We start from the raw sequence: 27,203 nt of genomic DNA, 5'->3' as shown, positions 1-27,203 counted from the left end.
GTTAAGGACATTGAGGTCAATGGTAATTGGGACAAAGTACAACATGGTTTTACTAAAGGTAGATCATGCCAAACCAACCTGATCTCCCTCTTTGAGAAGGTGACAGACTATTTAGATAAAGGAAATGCGGTAGACCTAAGTTACCTCGATTTCAGTAAGGCATTTGACAGTTCCACATGTGGAATTATTAGTCAAATTGGAAAAGATGGAGATCAATATGAGAATTGAAAGGTGGATAAGGAACCGGTTAAAGGGGAGACTACAACGGGTCGTACTAAAGGGTGAACTGTCAGGCTGGAAGGAGGTTACTAGTGGAGTTCCTCAAGGATTGGTTCTGGGACCAATCTTATTTAACCTTTTTATTACTGACCTTGGCACAAAAAGCGGGAATGTGCTAATAAAGTTCGCGGATGACACGAAGCTGGGGGGTATTGCTAACACGGAGAAGGACCGGGATATCATACAGGAAGATCTGGACGACCTAGTAAACTGGAGTAATAGTAATAGGATGAAATTTAATAGTGAAAAGTGCAAGGTCATGCACTTAGGGATTAATAATAAGAACTTTAGATATAGATTGGGGACGCATCAGTTGGAAACAACAGAGGAGGAGAAGGACCTTGGGGTATTGGTAGATTGCAGGATGACTATGAGCTGCCAACGTGATATGGCCGTTAAAAAAGCTAATGCGGTTTTAGGGTGCATCAGGCGAGGTATTTCCAGCAAAGATAAGGAGGTGTTAGTACCGTTATATAAGGCGCTGGTGAGACCCCACCTGGAATACTGTGTGCAGTTCTGGTCTCCCATGTTTAAGAAGGATGAATTCAAACTGGAACAGGTTCAGAGACGGGCTACTAAGATGATCCGAGGAATGGAAAACCTGTCATATGAAAGGAGACTCAAAGAGCTTGGCTTGTTTAGTCTAGCCAAAAGAAGGCTGAGGGGGGATATGCTTGCTCTTTATAAATATATCAGAGGGATTAATATTAGGGAGGGAGAGGAATTATTTAAGCTTAGTACCAATGTAGATACAAGAACGAATGGGTATAAACTGGACACTAGGAAGTTTAGACTTGAAATTAGACGAAGGTTTCTAACCATTAGAGGAGTAAAGTTCTGGAACAGCCTTCCAAGGGGAGTAGTGGGGGCAAAAGACATATCTGGCTTTAAGACTAAGCTTGATAAGTTTATGGAAGGGATGGTATGATGGGAGAGCCTAATTTTGGCAATTAATCTTTGATTATCGCCAGATGAGTATGCCCAGTGGTTGGTGATAGGATGTTGGATGGGATGGGATCTGAGTTACTGCAGAGAATTCTTTTCTGAGTGCTGGCTGGTGAGTCTTGCCCACATGCTCAGGCTTTAGCTGATCGCCATATTTGGGGTCGGGAAGGAATTTTCCTCCGGGGCAGATTGGCAGAGGCCCTGGAGGTTTTTCGCCTTCCCCTGCAGCGTGGGGCATGGGTCACTTGCTGGTGGATTCTCTGCAGCTTGAGGTCTTCATAGACTCGTAGGTCAGAAGGGACCAATATGATCATCTAGTCTGACCTCCTGCACAAGGCAGGCCACAGAACCCTACCCGTCCACTTTTATAACAACCCCTAACCCAGGACTGAGTTATAACTCAGGCATAGGTTAGGGGTTTGTTATAGAAGTGGATGGGTAGGGTTCTGTGGCCTGCTTTGTGAAGGGGGTCGGACTAGATGATCACACTGGTCTCTTCTGACCCTATAATCTATGAAAAAAATAAATATATTTCTTTAAATCAGACCTCTTGCAAGTAGGTGGGATTGTTGCTGGAGTCTGCCAGATTGACTTAACTGGTTCCATAATCACATCATTCATGGGAAGAGCGATTTTGGACAAGGTCAATGTCTGTAAAATGTCTAGGCGTTTATGCTATGCTTCTTGGACTTCTTCCAGTGAAATGACCAGTGAACTCACAACTCTCTTATAAAAGGTCCTGAAATTATTAGAAATCATCTCCCGTATTGGAGGTGGTGGCATGATGGGGTCGTCAGCGGAAGATGAGAAGGGGGTTGCTGGTGTCGTCTCCTGGTCAGAGAATTCTTCCTCCTCTTCAACTCCCTGTTCTATAGTTTCGGATGTTTCTGGTACCGAAGATGAAGGTGAATCATGTGTGCTCACTTTAGGTGGGCTGACAAGTTTGTGTTGTGGGGGGCATATCACCCATGGGCTCCAATACGGCCACTCTGTCAGAAAGGACATCAGTGGTATCCATGGACACCCATACCAGTGATGATCCTTAAGTTCAGCAGAATATCTCCTGTGTGGAGGATCTAGTCTGATGTGCGCATGAATGGGGGAAGAATGTTGTGAAGAGTATATTCCCCCTTCATCCTCATCCTCTTCATCACTTGAGAATGGGAGGAACGGATCAAGGCAGAGTGATGAGGTGGCTTAGTACCAAGTGTGCTGGAGTAATGTCAATACTGAGGATAGGAGACTACGGCGTCAAGATGATAATGAGGTCTTTTTGACACAGGAATTGCTGCAATGTTGGTGGTATCAGTACCGTTGAAGTCATAGCGGTCAGTACCAACTATTGCAGCATGATTGTCAGTGTGGTGAGTGCATCAAGTGAGTGGTGCCAGCAGTAGGTGATGCCATCATCTGCGGAAGTGCTTATGGCATGGGATTTCAGTTTCCCCTTATTGCCTGTATCAGAGCTAGTCCGCTTGGGGTCTTTTGCTCTCCTGGTACCCATGGTACTTGAAGGTCCCACAACTCTGGACACAGAAAAGGTCAGTACCAATGGGGTTTACCCATTTGAGGTATGCTGTTTCTTGGCTGATTCCCGGGATGGAGACGTGGTGATTTGCCTTTTTTTTTTTGCCACCTTCTTAGTGGGGTGGTCCTGAATCTGATTTGTGGAGGCAGGGCCCCTGTCAGAGGTTGCCATGGGTGACCTCTGTCCTGAAGGTGTCCTTGCTTTGGGATTAGAGGCTGGACAGAGACACTTCTCCCCGAGAAGGATTTTGAATAGTAGGTCTCCTGCTTTCCTGGTCCGGGCTTTTAGGTTGTGACAGTGCAAGCACTTTTGAGGAATGTGTGTCTTGCCCAGGCAGCAAACACACTGAGTGTCCGTCTGAGACAGGTATTGAAAGTCTGCAGGTGAGGTAGCATTTAAGGCCCAGGGAACCAGGCATTCCCCTCAGAGGAGTGTTTCCCTCTCTGGAGGGAAAACTAAAATTTCTACTCTATCTTCTAATCTAAGGGGAAAGATTTTTTTTCCTCAAAAAGAAAGTTTACGTGGAAGAATACTAACCATAACAACTAAGAAACTAAGGCTAACTAGAGAATACTTTGCTAATAGTAAAGGACACAGAGAAGCTAGCCAGCACATCAGATTCAAGCCAAAGGCAGTAGAGAAGGAACTGAGTTGGGGGTGGGCACACAGCACCAGGTACCACCTGAAGTCACGTGAAAGGGGGGACCACACGTGAGAGGCTCAACTGGGGACGGCTACCACAAACCTCCAATTACGAGCACAGGGGTGCACAAACACCTGAAGTGGAGCACCCACAGTGACATCACTCGAAGAACTCACTAGTACCAAGTACAGCAGAACAATTACCTCTCATGTCATACATACAACACTCCCATTAGTACACTCCAGAATTATATTAGCCTTTTTCATAACTGCATCACATCACTGACTCTCATTCAATTCGTGATCCACTATAAATCCCAGATTCTTTTCAGCAGAACTACTGTCTAGCCACTTATTCTTCATCGTGTAGTTGTGATTTTGATCTTAAGTGCAGTACTTTGCAGTGTCTTCACTGAATGTCATCTTCTTAATTTCAGACCAATTCTCTATTTTATCAAGATGATTTTGAATTCTAACCCTGTCCTCCAAAGTGCCAACTGTTCACAGCTTAGTGTCATCCACACATTTTATGAGCATACTCTCCATTCCATTATTCAAGTCACTAATGAAGATACTGAATAGTACCTGAGCCAGGATATATCCCTATGGGATCCCAGCAGTAGATCCCCCTAATTCGACAGGAACCCATTGATAACTACTCTGAGTGTGGTCTTTCAACCAGTTTTGCACCCACTTTATAGTAATTTCATCTAGACCGCATTTCCCTAGCTTGCTTATGAAAATGTCATGTGGGACTGTGTCAAAAGCCTTACTAAAATGAAGATATATCCCATCTACTGCTTCCCCCTATCCACCAACTCTGACAAAGGAGGAAATTAGGTTGGTTTAGAACATGATTTGTTCTTGACAAATTCATGTTAGCTATTCCTTATAAGCCTATTATACTCTAGGGGCTAACAAAGTATTTGCTTAAGAATTTGTACCAGTATCTTTCCAGGTATCAAAGTTAGGCTGACTGGTTGATAATTCTCAGGGTCCTCTTTGTTCAGATTTTTAAAGATAAGCACTATGTTTGCCCTTCTACACTCCTCTGGGACCTCTACCATCTGCCATTAGTTCTCAAAGATAATCTCAGAACTGTTGGCAACTGTTTCAGCTAGTTCCTTAAGAACCCTAGGATGCATTTCAGCAAGCCCTGTTGACTAGAATACCTTTTACTTTTTAAAGTATTTCCTTCCCTCTTGTGATTAAGATCAATTGTATTCATGTATCCCGTCATGGCACGTAAACAAACCAGCCTGGCCTGCCAGGGTGCTTACCCTGGCGGGCTGTGGGCCAAAGGTTGCTGATCCCTGGTGAAAAATGAAAACAAGCATGTATAAATTGCAGTTTTCAGAGATTTTAACTTTGCCAAATTTTTGTGTGGATGCTCAGTGAAATGGCTGCAAGAACTGAACACGGGCAAAACAGAACCAAACACTTTCTCTGAATTTATTCTTGGAAACAACTTTTGCAAAAATTTACCACCATTAAAAAAAAAAAAAAAAAGTGCCATTCTCGGTAAGATCGACCATGGAAAATTTCATCCTGAATGGCTTATAACTTTGCCAAACTTTTGCAACTGAAAACATGATATTATGTGAAAGTGTTAGGAAACCTCAACTATACCACATAGATGGCTAAAAATAGTCTTTGGAAAGTTTGAGCAAAGGAATTGAGAAGAGAACATCATTTCTCTCCCAAAGTGAAAAACCCATTCCAGAAGTCCAAACTCTTCCTCTCTGCACAGAAACCAAGACAATATTACTACAGCTTATTGTACCTTGCTACTTAAAACACATTCCACATCAGTACATACATGATAAGTTAATAGTTAAATATTTGTAATACTTACTTTATAGACCATTTCTGTTTCATCCACAGAATTAGTGAAAATCAGGGTCTTTTGAGCTTTACTGGGAGTAAAATCCAGTATCTGGAGTAATACAGAGGTTCTCTCACAGTTCAAACAAAGTTGCACCACCTAATAAAAGTGACAAAAAGTCAATTAGAACAAAGAAGCCTCATATCATACAACCATTTTGCTATATATCTGTTCTTTCTCAGAGCATTTTGCACTAATACTATCTGAATCAAAAAGCATAAATCAATAACAGTTATGAAGCTGCACCTATCTAATCCTAGATGCTGTACTGCAGAGTTATAAATAAGATGGTTTAGCTGGTAGCAATATTGCCATGACAAATACATAATATGTGGTACACACAGCCATCACCCACGCACATATATGAAGGCAATATGCATGTGATAAACTGATTTATCATGAACTTTGACCACCATACCTGTCCTCCTATTAATTTACCTGCCCCCACTCCACCCCTTCCCGCCCCCTCCCCTGAGCCAGCAGTGCCCTTGCTTCTCTCTTCTGTCCCCCCGCCCCCTGAACCTCCTGCATGCCACGAAACAGCTGATTGGGAGGTGCAGGTAGGGGAGGGGGAGTTGCTGATACGTGGGTGGGAGGCACTGGGAACAGGGTGGGGGAGCTGATGGGAGGCTACTGACATAACTGTGGCTCTCTGGCAATATACATTGGTAAATTCTGGTTCCGTCTCAGGCTCAGGTTGGCCACCCCTGGCCATCAGAATAAAGTTACCCTAACCGAAACTTGTAAGTCATAAATCATAATGAAAGACCTTATCTGTAGAGCGTAGCCCCTACAAAGCACAGCTGTAGAAATTTTCAGCAATCCATCTACAGACTTTGTACTATTAAAATCTCAAATTAAACATCGAACATACACGTTTTTGCATATATTCTGAAGTTTTCTTTTGTTAGCATTTCTAAAATAAGCTTCCCTTGTTATCTTTTCTACATCCTACTATGGTAAAACTATAGAATGTTATCTTATTTTTGATCAAACAAAAACAGACGTGCGCACATAACCTGCCAGTGTAATGCAAACTTCCACTAAATATAAATTAAAGAATCCCACTTCAACTTGGAAGAACAGCATAATCTCTGGGTTTTTACCTGTTGCACATTTCCATATATGGAAGCTTCTTCCATAGCTGTTATCACAATGTAAGGATCATTCATGAACTCTTTTGTTAAATGTTCTATATGTTTACTCCAATGACTTCCAACAGCAACAATCTGATGTGGTGCCGATTCCCGTTCGTCAATAGTAATTGTTTTCTTGTAATATTCTAATATAGTAAATATCTATAAAACAGGAGTATGAATTTCTTTTTGGCAAATTTTCTTTTGTTCTATTCTATGATCAGAAAAAGTCAGTGGAAGCAGCACTGACCCAGCAAGAAAGCAAAAGAATTGCTATTCATATATAAGCATCCATACTCCTCTTCCCTGTTAGCCCTTCTTGCTTTGGAAGTATCTATTTTTTTACAGTACAAATACCGGGTCAAGCAGCATCTTGAAACAGAGAGGAAAGTGGATATTCAGTATGTGAGAAGAGAGTAAAAAAAGACAAAATATTACCAGTGAATAATTCTGCCTGGTAATAAGTCCCTCTTCTCTCAGTCTATAAACAGGAATAGGACTTGTTTACACAATGCTTTAGTCCACACCAGCGGGATGTAAATTCTAGTGCTGGCATACACAAAAAGTTTCCTAGTATGTGTTGAGACTACATTAGCACTCACTAGGGGGGACTTTTAGTGTACACCAGCAGAGTCCACATGGAACAGTTAGTTTGCAACATGCTACTGAGCACTCGAATTTACACTCTTCTGGTGCAGACTAATACACTGTGTACACAAGCCCATAATCAATACAGGTAACAGATGTAGCAAACAGTAAGCTAAGTGGAAGGCTTACTTAGTGAGCCACTTGGAGACTCTTGTCAGAAAAAGGAAACCTTTGATATTAAAGGACAAACTATTACTAACACAAAAATCTGTGGGGAGAGATGAATCTACTCTTTGCAAGTCTCTAGTGCACATGTATTAGCCTGTCACGTTCATAAAGCTAAGACACCTTTATAGTATAGTAACACCTTACAAACTTTTGGCTGCAGACAACCAGCCTGCTCACATACCTATAGAATATAGTTTAAGTGTAAGGCCAATTAAAGTATTGGGGTCTGTTTGCATCCATCCAAAAATACAACTGCACTGTCTAAAAACTCTCACATGCATCAGGACAAAAGCAAGTGCTTATTTAATATCCACTAAATGAAAAAAAAAAAGGCTAAGAGAAAACGTACTCCGTTCAGGGCACAATATAGGAAGAACAAGGATTGACTAAAATACAAACAAGTATGCATTCTTAAAAATGTCTAATTTACGGGGGAGGGCGGGGGATACTAGTGTTTAAGAACAGATTGTTACTGAAAATTTAAAAATTACAATTCTACATGAAAAAATTACCTACTTTTGTTACCAGTACAAATTAGCATAACTGAAAGATTAACGAAAAATATTTCTAATTTATTTGTACATCTGACAGCTCTTTATAGTTAGCCAGTTTCAACATTTCCTCTCAAGTTTATATGGGTCTTTCACAATGAAAACGGGCAGAGAAAAACATCTTAAAAATGCAAGTGTCATGAAAGTTGGCAAGGAGTTCAGAAAAGTGAAATTATTCCAAATTCATTTGATGAAACTGATTAGACTTCAAGTTGGTGTTCCTTTAAAATTTAAGAAATACGTCTCCCAAGGACTCAAAAGAATGGCTTATCCAAACTTAAGACAAATCCCACTGAAGAAGCAACTGTCAATAAAAGGTCTGCTTCAAAAAGGACAAAAATGATAACTTCAAAAATGGGAAAGAACCAGTGTGGCTCTGCTAAACAGCCTATCCTTGAGACACCTTCTAAAATCCTGTTAACAAAAAAACTATTGCTTATTGAAGAAAAATCTTCATGTCATCTCCCCAGGACCGCCAGATAGTGTTTAGCAACAGTGGTAAGTATCTACACCATGGTAGGAATCTGGCTCTCCGATGGTCTCTAGAAGAAGTTATAAAGAACTGTTCAGGGCAGCACCTCATAGGGTCCTCCTTAGATGAAGAACAAAAAAAAAAAACAAGAAAAAAAAACAAAACCATAAGACGGTTCCTTCAGAGAAAGCTACTGAGAAGAGGATGACCCTGAGAGAAGGAGCTACTGGTGTCTGGGGAATGGAGAGGCCAGGACAGAGTGGCAAGTGACACTCCAGAAGGATCCGAAAAACCCAAAGACATGGGTCAGCAAACATAGAGGTTCTAGTAGGGAGATAGTTAATAGTGGACAAGTACAAGTAATTAGCAAGGTGGAGGGAGCCACCTGGAGGCTAGACAAGAGAATGCATATGCAATATCACAGTAGTGAAGTAAGGTGAGCTTCTGGCATGCTGCTACCACAGGAAAACAACCTGCACAGGAGACAAAACAGCCAGTGCTGAACCAACCTGGAATTTGAGATAGGGGAAAAAGCATGTCCATATAATTCCATGTTTTTTTAGGGAGCAGAGACAGCTTGGGACCCTTCACTTTCACTTGACTAACTTTGACATTTAAACTGGTGCAGACACATTCCAATACAATTCACTATATGAAACAGGTATGATGCTACGGTGTAAAAAACAGGTGAAATACCCCCAAGTGTTATCACTCCCAATTTCCATCAAGACTATGATGCCGTGAGTGGAAAAAAAAATGCTTCTGAGTAGCGAAGATTTGTCAACATTTTATTAGAATTATAAAGATACTCAGGGAAAAAGTCTATCCTCCACTCTGGCAGTACAGAACAATAATGTAACTGGTGACATCTCAGAATCAGGAAAATACAAGGGCAGCATACCTTCTTCCCAACCACATATTGAGGCAATATCTTTTTTGAGATGAGGAATCCAATACTGCACACAATATTCTGAGGCCATACCTGGCATTATAAAAGACGGTTACTCACCTTTGTAACTGTTGTTCTTCGAGATGTGTTGCTCACATCCATTCCAGTTAGGTGTGCGCGCCACGCGTGAACGTTCGTCGGAAACTTTTTACCCTAGCAACTCCAGTGGGCCGGCAGGTCGCCCCCTGGAGTGGCGCCGCCACGGCGCCCAATATATATCCCTGCCGGCCCGCCCGCTCCTCAGTTCCTTCTTGCCGGCTACTCCGACAGTGGGGAAGGAGGGCGGGTGTGGAATGGATGTGAGCAACACATCTCGAAGAACAACAGTTACAAAGGTGAGTAACCGTCTTTTCTTCTTCGAGTGATTGCTCACATCCATTCCAGTTAGGTGACTCCCAAGCCATACCTAGGCGGTGGGGTCGGAGTGAGAAGTCGCGGCACGGAGCACTGCAGTTCCGAAGGCCGCATCCTCCCTCGACTGCTGGACCAGGGCGTAGTGGGAAGCAAAGGTGTGGACCGATGACCAGGTCGCTGCCCGACAGATTTCCTGGATGGGCACACGGGCGAGGAAAGCCAGTGACGACGCCTGCGCCCTGGTAGAATGCGCAGTCACACGGCCCGTAGGGACATGGGCCAAGTCATAACAGGTCCTGATACAGGACGTAACCCAAGAGGATACCCTCTGGGAGGAGATAGGAAGCCCTTTCATACGATCTGCTACCGCCACGAAAAGCTGGGGGGATTTTCGGAAGGGTTTAGTCCTCTCTATGTAGAATGTGAGAGCCCTACGGACATCCAGCGAGTGGAGCTGCTGCTCCCTGCCTGAGGAGTGAGGTTTTGGGAAAAAAACCGGAAGGAAAATCTCTTGGTTGACGTGGAAAGCCGAGACCACCTTGGGCAGAAAAGCAGGGTGTGGTCTCAGCTGCACCTTGTCTTTGTGGAAGACTGATATGGGGGGGTCTACCACAAGAGCTCGGAGTTCCGACACCCGTCTAGCTGAGGTGATAGCCACTAGAAAGGCAGTCTTCCAAGAGAGGTAGAGCAGGGAGCAAGTAGCTAACGGCTCAAAGGGGGGCCCCATGAGCCGGGACAACACCAGGTTAAGATCCCAGGTCGGAGCAGGGGGACGGACGTTAGGGAATAAACGTTCCAGCCCTTTAAGGAATCTCGACACCGTCGGGTGAGAAAAAACGGAGCGACCGTCCGCACCCGGGTGAAAGGTGGAGATAGCTGCTAGGTGGACTCGCAACGACGATAAGGCCAGACCTTGCCCTTTGAGGGACCAAACATAGTCTAAGATTTCGGTTATCGAAACTTCCATAGGGCGGAGATTTCTCTCTACGCACCAAGAGGAGAAGCGTTTCCATTTCGCCGAATATGTGGCTCTTGTGGACGGTTTCCTGCTGCTCAAGAGCACCTCTCTCACAGGCGTGGAGCAGCGCAGCTCGGAACCAGTCAGCCACGCAGGAGCCACGCCGCCAGGTGCAGCGACTGCAGGTCTGGGTGACAGAGGGTCCCATGGTCCTGGGTAATCAGGTTCGGATGAAGGGGCAGGGGAACTGGGCCGGCTATGGCCAAGTCCAGCAGCATCGTGTACCAGTGTTGCCTGGGCCATGCTGGGGCCACCATGATCACGAGAGCCCTGTCTCTGCGCACCTTCAGGAGGACCTTGTGGACCAGAGGGAACGGGGGAAACGCATAGTACAGGTGGGTCGACCACTGGATGAGGAAGGCATCCGCTATCGACCCCGGCTCCCTGCCCTGAAAGGAGCAGAACGCTTGGCACTTCCTGTTCCCCTTGGACGCGAAGAGGTCCACCCGGGGATAACCCCACCTCCGGAAAATGGAGAGAGCGACGTCCGGGCGAAGGGACCACTCGTGTGACAGGAAGGATCTGCTCAATCGATCCGCCAGCGTGTTCCGTACTCCAGGGAGGAAAGAAGCTCTGAGGTGAATGGAGTGGGCTATGCAAAAGTCCCAGAGTCGTATCGCCTCGAGGCACAGGGAGGAGGACCTGGTGCCGCCCTGCTTGTTGATATAGTACATGGTCGTCGTGTTGTCCGTGAACACGGCGACACAACGACCCTGAAGCTGATGACAGAACGCTTGACAAGCAAGGCGGACCGCTCTCAACTCCCGCATGTTGATGTGTAGCCCCACCTCCTCCTGGGACCACAGGCCCTGTGTCCGCAGGGTCCCTAGGTGGGCCCCCCAGCCTAGATCTGAGGCATCCGTTGTCAGGGATACCGAGGGCTGAGAGGGGTGGAAGGGAAGACCCGCACATAATACGGACTGGTCTAGCCACCAGCCGAGAGAATCTAAGACCTTCTGGGGGATTGTGACTAACATGTCTAACGGTTGCCTTGCCGGCCTGTAATGACTGATAAGCCACAGCTGGAGAGGCCTCATGCGGAGCCGAGCGTAGTCGGTTACAAAGGTGCAAGCCGCCCTGTGGCCTAGCAGGGTTAGACATGTCCTCACTGACGTCAATGGGGCTGACCGCAAACGTTGAACGATCGCCACCATGGTCTGGAACCGTTGCAGAGGCAGCGAGGCCCTGCCCACAGTGGCGTCCAGGACGGCGCCGATAAATTCCACCTTCTGAGTGGGCCTCAGGGTGGACTTGTCTGCGTTTATCAAGAGGCCCAGACTTGCAAACATGCCGGTGATCACGCGGACATGGCTGTTGACTTGTTGTTCCGACGTGCCCCGAATCAACCAGTTGTCCAGATAAGGGAACACGTGGACACGGTTGCGCCGAAGATGCGCCACGACAACTGCCATGCACTTTGTAAACACCCTCGGGGCCATGGACAGGCCAAATGGGAGGACTGCAAATTGATAATGAAGAGCCCCCACAACGAAGCGGAGAAAGCGTCTGTGGCGCGGCCAAATGGCAATGTGGAAATACGCGTCCTGCATGTCGAGGGCAGCGTACCAGTCTCCCGGATCCAGGGATGGAATAATGGTCCCCAGGGATACCATGCGGAACTTCAACTTTACGAGGTATTTGTTGAGCTCTCGCAGGTCGAGGATAGGCCTGAGGCCCCCCTTGGCCTTGGGGATCAGAAAGTAGCGGGAATAAAACTCCTTGCCTTTCTCGTTTTCCGGAACTGCCTCTATAGCTCCTTTGCTGAGGAGCGTCTGCACCTCCTGCCGAAGGAATTGCTCGTGAGAGGGGTCCCTGAAGAGGGACGAGGAAGGAGGGCGGGAAGGAGGAAATGAAACAAACTGCAGGCGGTATCCCGTCTGCACCATGCTTAAGACCCAGCGGTCCGATGTTATTTGGGACCACGCCGGGAGGAAAAACGAAAGGCGGTTGGAAAACGGGGGGGAAGGATCCATAGGGGAAACTGTTACTGCGCCCTCGGGCGCACCTTCAAAATGAAGGCTTAGGTCCAGGCGGGGGTTTTGAGGAGCCTTGGTTCTGCCCCCCTTGGTTCCCCGACTGCCTGCGCCTTCCGTTCCTGCCGCGGCGCCTGTAAAGGTCCTGCCGCTGGCGGAACTGGGAAAACGGCCTGCGTTGTTGTTGTTGTTGCTGCGACCTAAAGGGTCTACGCTGCGTCACGGGGGTGTGCATCCCGAGGGACCGCATAATGACCCGGTTGTCTTTCAGACTCTTGAGTCTGGGGTCTGTCTTGTCAGAAAACAGGCCCTGGCCTTCGAAAGGAAGGTCCTGTATAGTATGTTGGAGCTCCAGCGGAAGGCCGGAAACCTGCAGCCAGGAGATGCGACGCATCGTAACTCCTGACGCGAGGGTACGGGCAGCCGAGTCCGCAGCGTCCAAGGAGGCTTGTAAGGCCATGCGTGCGACCTTCTTGCCTTCGTCCAAGATGGCCGTAAACTCTTGGCGAGCATCCTGTGGCAGCAGCTCCTTAAATTTGTCCACTGCCACCCAGGAATTAAAGGCATATCTGCTCAGCAGGGCCTGTTGGTTGGAGACCCTGAGCTGCAGCGCCCCAGCCGAATACACCTTACGGCCAAGGAGGTCCATCCGCCTGGCTTCTCTGGATTTGGGGGCTGGAGCCTCCTGGCCGTGACGCTCCCTATCGTTCACTGATTGCACCACCAGTGAACCCGGAGTCGGGTGTACATGGAGATATTCGTATCCCCTAGAAGGGGCCATGTACTTCCTCTCGACGCCTTTCGCTGTCGGAGGGATGGAGGCCGGGGACTGCCAGATGGTGTTGGCGTTGGCCTGGATGGTCCGTATGAAGGGCAGGGCGACCCTGGTGGGAGCATCAGAAGAGAGGATGGTTACAATTGGATCCTCTATCTCCGAGACCTCCTCTGCCTGCAGACTCAGATTTTGAGCCAATCGCCTGAGGAGGTCTTGGTGCGCCCTGAGATCCAGCGGGGGGGGACTGTTGGAGGAGGTACCCGCCACCGCCTCATCCGGGGAGGAGGATGAGGAGACCCCAGGCACGAGAGTGTCTAACTGAGGGTCTTCCTCAGCCCTCGCCTCTGCCTCAGGAGCCACAGCGGAGTCTTGCTGCTTGGACCCTTCCTCCCCTTCCGGGGAGGGAGGGGGGCGAGACAACGAGGCTTCAGGAGCCCTACGCGCCGCAGTCGCCGGCCTAGCAGGGAGCTGCTGGGGGCCCTGGGCCTGATGGTATGCCCAGGGTGTCCAGAATCCCCACTGTTGAGGGCCTTGGTCCTGCAGCGGCGGATCACCGAACAGCACCGTCTGCCGGTCGGTGCCCAGCACATACCCGCTGTCCGTCTGGGAGGATACAGACGGCTGTCTAGAGGGCCATGGAGGGGCCGACCCTGGATGGTAAGGGTCTGCGCGGGCCGGCACGGAGGATCATCTCGGTGCCGGGGACCGGTGCCGGGAGTCATAACGGTGCCGGGATCGGGATCGGGACCGAGTTCTGTCGCGGTGCCGGGATCCTGATCGGTACCGGGCACCGCTTCGGTGCCGGGACCTGCCACCGGCTCGGTGCCGGGAGGTCGACCGAGACCTGCCACCGGCTCGGTGCCGGGAGGTCGACCGAGACCTGCCACCGGCTCGGTGCCGGGAGGTCGATCGGGACCGGGACCTGCCACCGGCTCGGTGCCGGGAGGTCGACCGGTGCGGCGAGTAGCGTCGGGACCTGCTCCTAGAATCGCGGTGCCGGTCTCGGCGACTGGAACCTGACCACGATCATCTCGATGTCGACCGGTGCCGCGAGTGCGACCGGTACCGCTGAGAGGAGCGGTGCCGGGACTGCGAGCGGCGGCGGGATCTGGAGCGCCCAAGACGTCGGGACCTGGATCATGAACGAGATGGGCTCAGTCAGGGCTATGAGGTCCCGAGCCGAGGCGAAGGTCTCCGGTGTGGATGGGACCAGTATCTCAACCCCAGATCTCATGGGGGAGCTCGGCGGTACCGGACTCGACGGACCCGCTGGGCCCGGAGTCGACGGTGCCGGCGGCGCCGCGGCCGATGTCGAGGCCGGGCGCTCTAGCCGGGTCTGCCTGGCCGGAGTATTGGACTTCGACGGCCTTGGTTCTGACTCCGGTGCCGGAGAGGGCCGGTGCCGGGGAGTCTTCTCAGTGCCGGTGCGATCCGGTGCCGGCGCCGAGGTCACGGCCTGCGAAGCCGTCGGGTCAAGTGCCGCCTCCATGAGGAGAGTCCGGAGCCTTTGATCCCTCTCCTTCTTTGTCCTTGGCTTAAAAGCCTTACAGATGCGGCACTTGTCAGATCTGTGCGATTCCCCGAGGCACTTCAGGCACGCTTCGTGGGGATCGCTGGTAGGCATGGGCTTCTTGCAGGCCGCACACTGCTTGAAGCCCGGCGAAACAGGCATGAGCCTGGCGCCGGGTGCCGGGAAGGGCTAAGCCCCCGGCGAAGAACTACTTAACAACTATTTAACTTAACTATCTACTTAACCAACTAATTAACAACTATAATGGACTAGAGATGAACGATAGATAAACGATAGAGAACTAGGAGAGCTAGGGACGTGGAGGACAGCTATGCCGCGCTCCACAGTTCCAACGACCGACACGGCGGTAAGAAGGAACTGAGGAGCGGGCGGGCCGGCAGGGATATATATTGGGCGCCGTGGCGGCGCCACTCCAGGGGGCGACCTGCCGGCCCACTGGAGTTGCTAGGGTAAAAAGTTTCCGACGAACGTGCACGCGCGGCGCGCACACCTAACTGGAATGGATGTGAGCAATCACTCGAAGAAGAACTTAATATTCTCCATCCACTTCCCTATGGATCCTAACACTTTCTTTGCTTTCTTCAACTACATCAATTGACTGAGCTGTCCACAATGATGCCCAAGTCAGTCCACTGCCAGCAGCGGCAGTTTGAATAGAAAATGAAGGGAAGTTCGTGTCCAAGAGACAGTACTTCAGAAGACCAGAAAGTTAAGTGCTAGAAAGTTCTAACATGTCACACATTAAGATCCCAAACAAAAGTGGGAATTACGTGATGGTATTTTTAAATGACAAACTTATTAAGTTTACAAATATATAGAACAATTTTAATAGTAGGCAAAGGCAATCCCAGTTGTTGTTGATACATAGAACCCACTAAAGATACCTTGCTTGCACATTTGTAATTAGACACCAAAAGAGTCTATGTGCAGAAATTTCAAGAATTGGCTAAGAGGCACTTAAAGTTATTTTCTTTCTTGGACCTCTCTACCATCTTTCTGCCACAGAGACCTTTTGAAGATACACTGCTTTCCACTTACATTGAAAACTTCTGACTAAAGAAGCCTCAGTCACCGCAGGACCTAAGCAGGGAAATGACCTCTTGGCCTCATAGCACTTTCTGGTAACTTATCCTTAAAGAGAGATTAGCATCTGGGTACTACGAGAACTCCATAATTCCCTCAATACAAAGATAGGAAGATAGACTCACACCCTGCAAGAGTCTCTTTCTGGGGATCCTGCTTTGTTGAGCAAGAGCAATGTCCAATATTGCCAGTTCCAAAGAAAAAACTTAACCTTAAAGTCCACTCATAGGAAGTTAAAAAGGCTCCTCTGCTTGGAAAACACTTCCCCTGGGGAAAAAACCCCATGCATATTGACTGGGTGTAAGGGCCTGTTTCTAGGAAATAATTAAGCTAGAAGACTCTTGAGTTTTGCACCATTAAGTTCTTGATAGCTAGCTAGCCTTTGTCTACCCTTAGTCGACAGATCCTCGTACTCTTTTTGGAGGATACTTGAGTGGGAGAAAATTGAGAGGTGTAAGACACAACAATTAAGTCCTGAAACTGGAATTCTAAAAGGGAGCAGAAGCCAGGGACTAGCATGATGCCATATGTTTTTCAAAAGACAAAAAAATGTTTAGGTTTCCTAACAGAGATTTTGGACTCATTTCTGCCTTGCATGCCATGAAGACTGAGGGGCCTGCCAGTTATAATCCAAAGAAAAGACCTCAATAGAACAATTACTGGAGAGAGGGGTCCTTGTAGCAGGAGTGAAAGTAGTCTACTTAAGAAGATGAGTCCCGTAAATGAGTCATGCTAGTCCCGTAAATCAGGTATTTCCTTTTCTATTCTTCAGAGGCAGTAGCCACCACACTGAAAAAGGAGCTGATCTTTGGAGGAGTGGAGGGTCTCCCATAACTCTTCTGAGAGTAGTGAGGAATAGCCAGAATAAGGTGGAAAGGAAAGAGAAGGGAGAGAGGTGTGGGGAGAAACCCACATCAGTGTTTACTTTATCTGAAAAAGAAACCTATTGTTCAAAATTGGTGGAGATTTAGCAGCAAAAGCAGTTTGGATTTTGTTTCTTTCTTTTAAACCATATAATATGTCTTCACATTCAGGGTTGGTTTGTTTTTTTAAAATTCACGCCACACTTAGTCATTACATCATGGGCTAGAAGTTTTCTTTTTATACAAATTTCATATTTATACACTGTTTTCCACCTCCTTTAAAGGCTTTCAAGTTACATATTACTGAAGTAGTGTATTATCTGAATGTATACCATACTCACTTGTTTGCAAGCTTCAGAGAACAAGTTATCAACCTCATCAAAAACAAGATGACAAAGTCTAAGAAATAATAAGCTATGGTGTTCAAGCAGTCTCAAAAGGCTGTATGGTGTAGTTACAATCACTTCACCTATATTTCAGAAGAAAAGAGTTAACATTCATCATTGATTTGTAATGTTTTCTATTTTCAAAAATACTACGTTAATACAATTAAAACATTACTCTAATCATACAATTGGGCCATTTTGTTTGAGATTAATAGCAATTATTAATCTTTTCAAACCATTGTTATATAGTCCATAGTCTCAATCTTTGGCTCCTAGTCTGGCAGGACAAAATGGCTGTCCTAAGGGGCTGCCCCCTGCTGAAGTGCAATTCTTGGGTGATATAAAGCCACAATAGGTGACCCTATGCCACCCACTTCCTCTCCCCACCTCAGGTGCACGTCAGGAATGGAGTGATGGGAGGGATGTGGTGGGAATACAACAACCGAGGTAATTAAGAGCAGTATGCCAGGAAAAAGAGTTACGTACGTATACTTGAGCTGTTAGTGTTCTTTGAGACATGGATGCAGACACGTATTCCACTTAGGTCTGTCCAGTGAATCAAAGCCAGAGAACTTTACTTAGCAGTATCCATCAAAGCCGTGCTTATGCCCCTTGGCCTGAGTAGCCCCTCCCATGATTATATATAGGAGGTGCTGCCTCGACCCTCCTCACTACCTTCACATCGGAACCCAAGCTGGAAATTCTGATGCAGAAGGGAGAAAGGGTGGGTTGTGAAATACACATTTGCACCCACATCACAAAAAACAGTAACAGTACCAGTAAGTAACTGTTTTTTATTCTAAGTGGCTGCAGATGTATATTCCACTCAGGTGAATCACTAGCAGTAATGATAGAAAGTGGGGCTCAGAGTCTATCTGAACAATGTCTGCAGAACTGACTTCCCCAGATTTGCATCTAACCTAGATGGCATGGTCATCACATAATGTTTGGCAAACATATGCATGGAAGATTATGTAGCAGCCCTGCAAATGTCCAAAATTGAAATATTGCTGAAGAAAGCTATCAATGTTGCTTGAGCCCTTGTGGAATGAGCCCATAAAGTCTGTGGGAGAGTAATTTGAGCCACTTCATAAGCCGTGGTAACGCAGAAAGTAATCCATCTGGAAAATCATGTCAGACACCGTCTGACCTTTCATCCAATGCTAGTAAGAGACTAAAAGCCAAGGTAAGAAACTAAATGATATAGTTCTCTCCAGACAGACCACCAAGCATCCTCTCACATCCAACATATGAAACTGCTGTTCATCTGCATTCAAGTGTGACTTAGGAAAGAATACAGGTAATAACCTGGTTAAGGAGAACAGGCTTCATCCCTCTCACGGACATGGGGGATCATGGGAGCCCCTTTCCCTGATCCTGCAGGGAGACCACCTCTACAGCTCTCAATGAACACAGAGTCTGAACGTGCTGAAGAAGCAGTGACTCATGAGAGGAGTCCCAGAAAAGAACTGGGATGCATGGATAGGAATTGAATGGCACAGTGCTTAGGACCAATTGTCTGAGGTTATTCAGTCCCAAACGCTGTGGATGTGGGGACAGCCTGTCCCCACAGGGAAGGGAGAGTCAATGTGACTGCTTGCCAGATGAAGGACAAGCTGGCTGGTTAAAGCCCACACCAAAAGGCCTTCTCCTGTCAACTTATGTTTTCTCTTGGAGAAGTCGTGCTGCCTTCAGTCTAAGAAGGGTGTTTAAAAAACTGCTTTGAGCACGGACGGACGTGTTCTTGTTGCAGACGCCCATAATGATATATTTTTACTGCTGAGGTATAAACCCCTAAGGATGTGACATGACCCTGGAATCCTTAAAAAAACAATGTCTCATCTGTCTTTTCCGAAAACAAAGACTGCCTGTCAAACGGTAAATCCTCTATGGTCAGTTGCACATGCAGATCAATGCCTGAATTCTACAGGTAAGAAGCCCTCCTCATTGTCTTAGTTGAGGCCATAACCCTGGATGAGGTGTCCGCCACAGCAAACCATTGACTGCAGTGATGTTTTCCCCACAAAACAGCCCTCTGCCACAAAAGCCTTGAACTTTTCCCTGGCATCTTACGGTAATTTCTCTCTACATTGAAACAATGCATTCCAATTTACAAAGTCATATTCAGACAAAAATGCCTCTGATTAGCAATGAGCATCTGCACAGATAACACAGAGTACATCTTGCTCCCCACTAAGTCAATTTTTTTAGCCTCTTTCTCTTTAGGCATAGACATATCTGCCTGATAAATCTGCTCACTAGTCACAGTCACCACAAGCAAATTGGAGCTGGGCGAGAGCAGAAACACTCAAAATCTTGCATGGGGTTTAGTAACATTTGCCAGTATGTTTTGGTGTTTTGGCAGAGACACTGGCATATGCCTCAGGGACTTTACTAGTTCCAAGAGTCTCATTTTCCAGGAAGGCTGAAAGTTCAGCAACTTATGAGTGTGCTCTTGGACAAGCTCAGCTTGGATACACAAAGCTGCCAACATCTCCTTAGAAGGTCCTGATAAGTATTAGTTTTCCAGAATCAGGAAGGAGGAGTACGGGGCTGTGGAGTCATCTGGCGAGGAGGATGACAGAGGTGGTGGAACAAGAACCTCATCCTGAAGCAAAAGTTGTTCCTCTTATAGAGCTGGAAATTCAGGAAGGACAATATTGGCTTGAACCTCTTATCTTGAACTACTAAAGATAGTTAAGTCCAAAGCAGACTGTGAAGAGTTACAAAGGGATCTCACAAAACCGGGTGACTGGGCAACAAAATGGCACATGAAATTCAGTGTTGATAAATGCAAAGTAATGCACATTGGAAAACATAATCCCAACTATACATATAAAATGATGGGATCTAAATTAGCTGTCACCATTCAAGAAAGATCTTGGGAGTCACTTTTGATAGTTCTCTGAAAACATCCACTCAATGTGCAGCAGAGTCAAAAAAACCCAAACCAGAATATTTGGAATCATTAAGACAGGGATAAACAGTAAATCATATTGCCTCTATATTATTCCATGGTACACCCACGTCTTGAATACTGCATGCAGATGTGGTTGCCCCATCTCAAAAAAATCACTGGTATTGGACAAGGTTGAGAAAAGGGTAATAAAAATTATTAGGGGTATGGAATGGCTTCCGTATGAGGAGAGATTAATAAGACTGGGACTTTTCAGCTTGGAAAAGAGACTACTAAGGAAGGGATATGATAGAGATATATAAAGTCACGACTGGCGTGGAGAAGGTAAATAAAGAAGTGTTATTTACTTCTTGTAACACAAGAACTAGAGGTCACTAAATGAAATTAATAGGCAGCAGGTTTGAAAACAAACAAAAGAAAGCATTTTTGCACACAACGCAGTGTCCAGGGGTCAGCTCCCCGCACACAACCTCCTTCTCTCCCTGCCCAGGTCAGAGACAGAAAGCCGTAGCCAGCCAATGTGAGGCAGGTGCTGATCTGGCTGGTGCTATTGAGCAGGCAGCCACAGCATTCCCTCGTCTCCTGCTGCTGCTGGTGCCTGGGGCTGAAGCTGCTCCTCAGCTCCCAGCCAACTTTGCTCCCACAGAGGCAGCCAGTAAGAGCTTCCCACGTGTGGGGACCCGGCTCTGTAGCTGGCAGAGCCCTCCGGGAATCAAGATAGCAGGGGAGCCCTCCCAGCATACAGCCCTTAATACCTCACTCCCTACACCCTGAACTACCCCCTTCCATACATCCTGACCTACCTCCCTGCCTTCACGCAGCCCTAGACACCCCTCTCTCTGCACCCCGAGCTATCCCTCTGTCCACACACAGCCCATAGCTACCCTCAGTCCCTGCACCCTGAGCTACCCCCATCTACACACAGCCCCTAGCTATCCCCTCCCTACAACCTAAGCTGTTTTCAAACTTTTTGAGCTGATTCCCCTCTTTGAATTATAATTTTTGGTTGTACCCCCACACACACACCCCAGGCAGGCTGGGTGGCCTGCTGAGGTGAGTCAGGGGGTGGAGGTGCTGTTCCCTTCCTGGACCCCATCGTGTGAAGCTGGCTTGAGCCCCACTGGCCTTGCCCCCACCCCAAAAATAGAAGTCAAACTACATCTATGCCCAAGGTCTCTGCCACAATGCCCCTCCCATCCCCCACTGAGCCCTGGAGTTTTTATAGCATGTGGAGAAAGGGCTCTGAAAGAAAAAGATTGAGAACCCTGCTCTAGAATATAACTGAGATCTTTAAAAACATGCAGCGGTCCATGGATGCCAACGTAGCCAATTTGGAAATTAGTACTGTACCAGAGGCCAATAAGCACCAAGCCACTCTCTCTTAGCTTCTGATCAATCTTGGTACCACTGACAACCCTTCATAGGAGGTCTAGAGGATTTGCAAGACCAAATCCTGGAAGAAGACAAAGCAGCAACAGCTGGTCCCAAGCTAGACTATGAAGAACGCCTGAAATAGCCTACTGTTAACAGAGGGACCAAATCTGCAGAGGCTACCAAATGTCGCACCTCTGTTTGAGATCCATTGATGCATCAAGGCAATTCTGTAGCCAGCGCAATCACTGACTGGCAACCCAAAGCTGTAGCAACAGCTGGTAGTGGAAGACGACTGATGCTGGAGTCACAGCAGGTACCAAGAAGGGAGTTGGTGCTGAATCAGGAATCAGTCCTGCAGATGTTGAGATCCTAGTTAGTGAAGTTGTGGGCACTGAAGAGGGATGTCTCAGTGCCAATGATGGGACCAGGTTCACCGCTCTAGCAAGTCTCCCTGAAGCAGCCACCCATGGCACGTCAGGACTATCGGAGTACCATTCCAGAAGAGGATTCCTGAATCAGTGAAGTGTCCGAGACGGAAAGACAGAGTAAGTCAGCTGCTGCCTGATAGGCCAACGAGGTTGAGACTGTTGGTGGTGAAAGTGACATTGATACTGGACTCAAAGGCCATTCAGCAGACAGCACAGGAGTTGACAATACGGTGTAGGTCTGGTTTTGCCTCAATATTGGAGACCAGGCAAACAACACTGCTCTATCTGAGACACCAGGCAGTGTCCCTGAAGAAGAGAAGTAAGAGTCTCTTTGACCCCTAGAATGGGCCCAACTAGTGTTATGAGTTTTCGTTCTTGAGGGTTCAGAGGAAGGAGACCACTCTCTTCTTTTCCAAGGAGAAGAGTCTGAATCTGGCAGCCTATTTGAGATACACACCAGCTATGGAGACTCATGGGCCCGGGAATCCACAAAAGGCCATGATGGCAAAACTGGCCTCACAGCCTGCTACATGAGGTGTTATTTTAAACACAGTCTCTGGGTGATCTGAGTCCTTTTCTTAATGGAGCAACAAAACGGGCACTTTTCTTTATATGCCCTCCTCCGACACACAACCACCACCACACTGGCTTTTTGGAATAGCCATCCCACACAAAGGACAGTGCTTAAACCCTGGTAAGGGCTTAGCAAAAAACCCTACAACAAACAGGATAATTCCTCAAGTAAATATTAGCCACTAACTACAAAGGTAGTGCTAACTATTTACAGACAATGTCATAGTTGGCTCTCAGAAACTGTGAGGTAAAAATGAACTGTAAGGGGTTTGGGCTGGAGCCACCCTTATATATATTCCTGGGAGGGGGCTACGAGGGCCAGAGCACCACCCCACGGGTACTGCTAAGCAAAGGTCTCTGGCTTCAATGAGCTGGGTGCACACACACCAGAGTGGAATACACATCTGCAACCACATGAAGAGGAACTATTTCTGTCCAGAGCAGCCCTAAGATAGGAGGGAGGTAAGAAGATGGCTTAGGGTCATATGCCCTTCACTTTCACTAAGCAGAGATGTGGATCCAGCCAAGAGGTAAAACCAAACATACACAGCTTCTACAAATTATCACCACATTATGTAGACTAAACAGTAGTCTCTGCTTAGGAAAGTCTCACAATTTGGAAAATAGAAATGAAGTGAACAGTTGTAGCTGCATAGCTGTACTTCTATTTTTTTAAAAAAACAACATTTATGGGGGGGAAATCACAGTTGTATTACACTAGAGTCTAAAGACAGGCTGAGGTTTGCAAAGAATTAGTAAGTAAACACAACATTCAAATCTATTATAATGATCACTCAACAAAACTGACAGTTACGCAAACATTTATGATACAAAGAATACTCAGACTGAACACACAAGCCTATCACCAGCTGAGAAACAAAAGGTTTGTCTCAATCAAGCCCTAAATTCACTCATTAGGGACTTCAGATAGCATGCATGATACAAGAGATCAGAAAGCCTAAACAGGCCATTTAAAAAGAAAGTTTCAAAGTTTGTTTCCTGTTTGTTATTCTCCATTGTAGCAAAAAAGCCACCAGCATTTTTTTAAATTCAGCTAACAACCCTCAACAAAAAGCCAAAAAAACCCTAAATTTGAACGCAAACAACAATGAATAAAGGAATAGGTAGTAAAGTGGGTACTTCTACAGCCTTCTACATCTAGAGATATTCATTCAAAGTGACAATGGTCATGAGTATGAGAGTAGGGGTGCACAGGGGTTCACACCTTCTTCCATGCTGTCCCCAATGCATGGACAGCCCTATTCATATCTATCTGCATACCTACTGCCCTTTCCAGCCTTCAAATCCTTAAAACATACTTCCATTGTAATACTCACTGCAAACTGTCTAACATCAGTAGTTAGGGCAGGTAGCCTGTTCATGATTCATTAACAGCTATTGCCCATTTTATGCTGAAAAAAATTTGAAGCCCCAGAATGAAGCCTGGTAAATAATCATCTCATTTTCCCCCCATCAGTGGATATTTTTATGCCTCACAAAACAACAACAAAAAACTGCTAATCTCTAAGCTTGAGAGGTGTAGGACTAATGTCCCAATTCAGCAAGATACTTAAACCACCTGCCTACAACTCTGAAGCACATGAAGTAGCATCAAACACTTTAATGTCTTAAACAACAAAAGGTGTTATAGGTAAAGATTTAAACACACTAGCAGAGCAGCAAGAGGATTTTTCACTGCACAAGTATTAAGCTCTACTAAGTGTCGCTAGTCCATCACTTTCATGGAATTCCAAAGCCACACATGCTTTGTCAAAAATTGTCATTACTGTCATTTAAAATCACAGCCTTGCATAACATGAACCGTAAAAAAAACTTTGCAAATTTAAGATAACCTCTATCATTTCACAGCATAAATAAGCAGTAAAAAATTCTTACATCCTCGTTGAAGTTTCACATTTTTGGCTTCTTCTTTATTCAGTCCTAATAATATCAACATTGGATGAAGTGGCCTGGAGCATCTGCCATATTTTTCCAATAATTCAAAAACAAGTTGTGCTTTCCTCCACCCAGGACATATGATTAATGCTATTGGCTGTATATACAAACAACAAAAGAGACATTAGTTCACACAATTTCCCAGTTTAGGACTAGAAAAGTTTGGAATGCCAGAGGATATAAGATCAGGAGTAAGTCTTGTAAGGCAAGAATAAAATTTGCAATACGAGTGATTTTTCTAAATTTGTAAATTAAGCTTTTCAGTATAGTAGGTTCTCTCAAATAGTTACATGCAGATAGTGTAGGTCTCAGAGGGACAGAGGATTAGAGGAAAGGTAACTAGAGCAGAACAGGAAGCACAATTCCATAGAATAAGCAACAAGCAATAGATATGCATGGTCATATCACGGTTACTTGACTACTTTACTATACACATAGCTCAGATTTTCAAATCGGCCAAAATGCATCCTTCATTTCTACAAACACAAACTTCTGTGCAAACACTTAAATGCTATCCCCTGCCCATGTACGTAATATTTAGATATTTAAAAACCCTTATTCCCTGTGTGCATGCAGGTGATAGGGCTTGAATTGTGTGTGCATGTTTCCATGTACCCAACTTTTTGGAAGTTTGGCCCTAAATTACCAATCAACATGCAAAATCAGGAACTCAGTTTTCAGTGATTAGTGAAAGTGGGAAAGAACTTCCAACTGGTTGCCTTGCTAAGCTATTCTAGTAACATCCAGCCTGTGTCGGCCAAAGATGTGTCCAGAGCCCAGGAATAGTGGGCTCCAACCAATGGCTTTGCTCCACATACAGATCCATGCTGACGTGACAATAAATGTGATTAATTCAGATCCTGGCTTCTGTGCTTCAAAGGCCAAAACAAGGCACAGACTTTTTGAAAGGCTGAATTCAGGACGTACAAAACTCAACAACTCTAGAGAACTTCTACTGTAGCACTGTGAGCTTCAGATCAAGAGGTTTGGCCACCCATCCAATCGTACCTTGAACATTCCAAGTCCTCATGTGAAAAGGTAGAAAACAATCCCACATTAGCACCAGACAAGGAGAAAGAAGAGATCTCAGTTGGTCCTCGCTCCCCTTTATTCCCTGCGATATTTTTATGTAGATTTCCCATCGGATGAAAAGAAAGTGATGGAGGACTAACCCTTCTTGTGAGGGTCCACAACCACACAGTTCATTCAGAAAGTCACTCCCTCCATATAGAAGAGCTACCCACAGATGGTTTCTTTCCATCTCTTCCCCATCTACATTTTACATATAAGCTATTTAATTCCTAAACAGTGAGTAACAGACCCAGTGAGGCTCTACAATAGTGTCTCCACTTCTGCCACTATTACAAAGTTTGGCCCTTTTCATATCAATGAAGTGCATAACAGAAATAAATCTCTTCTGCACAGTCACAGTATATCTAAATAATGCAATGCAGAACCTTTCAGTAATCATAAAAACCTTTCTTGAAGGATCCCAAAGTGCTCTATACAAAATACCCAAAGTACAGACAGCATTTATAATCTACCACTGAAATTCAGCTATCTTTAGAGTGAAATCTAGGAGCATTTAACAGCATATAGCAACAGTTACACAACAGGTGAGCACAGGGAAAAGAAAGAAAGTAACTTACTTTGTGCAGTAATTCTTTTGAGAGGTGTTCCCTATGGATGCGCCACTTTAGGTGCGCATAACCAAAAGGTGCATGGAGCACATGCAAACCTGATATGGAGCACCTACATGGACACTACTTCAAAGAATATCTTATCCAATGAAACTGCAGGGGAAATTTAGATACTTAAAATATTTTATCCAACTAGGAATATCATCAGGATATTAGGGTTATCACCTTTTTACTTATTGTATATATTCACTCATAAGCCGGTTCGTTTATAAGCTGCCCCTCCAAGATGGATAAGCAAAAATGGAAAATTGTTATAACCCATTCATAAACCGACTCTATAATTCAGGGGTCAGCAAACTTTGGCTCCCAGGCCATCAAGATAAGCCACTGGCGGGCTGAGATAGTTTGTTTACCTCGAGCGTCCGCAGGCACAGAGGTAAATCATTGGCCTGGTCTATACTACACGTTTAAACCAATTTTAGCAGTGTTAAACCGATTTAACGCTGTACCCGTCCACACTACGAGGCCCTTTATATCAATATAAAGGGATGTTTAAATCGATTTCTGTACTCCTCCCCGACGAGAGTAGCAGCACTAAAATCGGTATTACCATATCGGATTAGGGTTAGTGTGGCCGCAAATCGATGGTATTGGCCTCCGGGCAGTATCCCACAGTGCACCACTGTGACCGCTCTGGACAGCAATCTCAACTTGGATGCAGTGGCCAGGTAAACAGGAAAAGCCCAGCGGAATTTTGATTTTCATTTCCTGTTTGCCCAGCGTGGAGCTCTGATCAGCACTGGTGGCAATGCAGTCCCAAATCCAAAAAGAGCTCCAGCATGGACCGTACAGGAGATACTGGATCTGATTGCTATATGGGGAGACAAATCTGTTCTATCAGAGCTCCATTACAGAAGACGAAATGCCAAAGCGTTTGAAAAAAAAAAAAATCTACAGGCTACACAGTGCTGCGTGACAAGCGTAACGGGAAGCCAGAGACTCATGGAGGGAGGGAGGGGGTACTGAGGACTCCAGCTATCCCACAGTCCCCAGCAGTCTCCGAAAAGTATTTGCATTCTTGGCTGAGCTCCCAATGCCTGTAGGTTCAAACACATTGTCCAGCGTGGTT

At 46.2% G+C, this 27,203-nt stretch overlaps 1 protein-coding gene across 1 annotated transcript in view; it reads right to left on the bottom strand.

Moving 5' to 3' along the window:
• TDRD12 (tudor domain containing 12) overlaps positions 1-27,203 on the bottom strand; it is a 156,027-nt gene that overhangs the window by 90,735 nt on the left and 38,089 nt on the right. Inside the window, exons 15-18 of the mRNA XM_030581899.1 lie at positions 24,375-24,531; positions 17,142-17,269; positions 6,386-6,577; positions 5,250-5,378 (exon numbers count right to left, since the gene is read on the bottom strand). Coding sequence (XP_030437759.1) covers positions 5,250-5,378; positions 6,386-6,577; positions 17,142-17,269; positions 24,375-24,531 — 606 coding nt within the window. The remainder of the gene's footprint in view (positions 1-5,249; positions 5,379-6,385; positions 6,578-17,141; positions 17,270-24,374; positions 24,532-27,203) is intronic.

Source organism: Gopherus evgoodei, chromosome 12 (genome assembly GCF_007399415.2).
Source record: "Gopherus evgoodei ecotype Sinaloan lineage chromosome 12, rGopEvg1_v1.p, whole genome shotgun sequence".
In the NCBI taxonomy this organism is placed as follows: Eukaryota; Metazoa; Chordata; order Testudines; family Testudinidae; genus Gopherus; species Gopherus evgoodei.
This window is presented reverse-complemented; position numbering and strand designations above follow the sequence as displayed.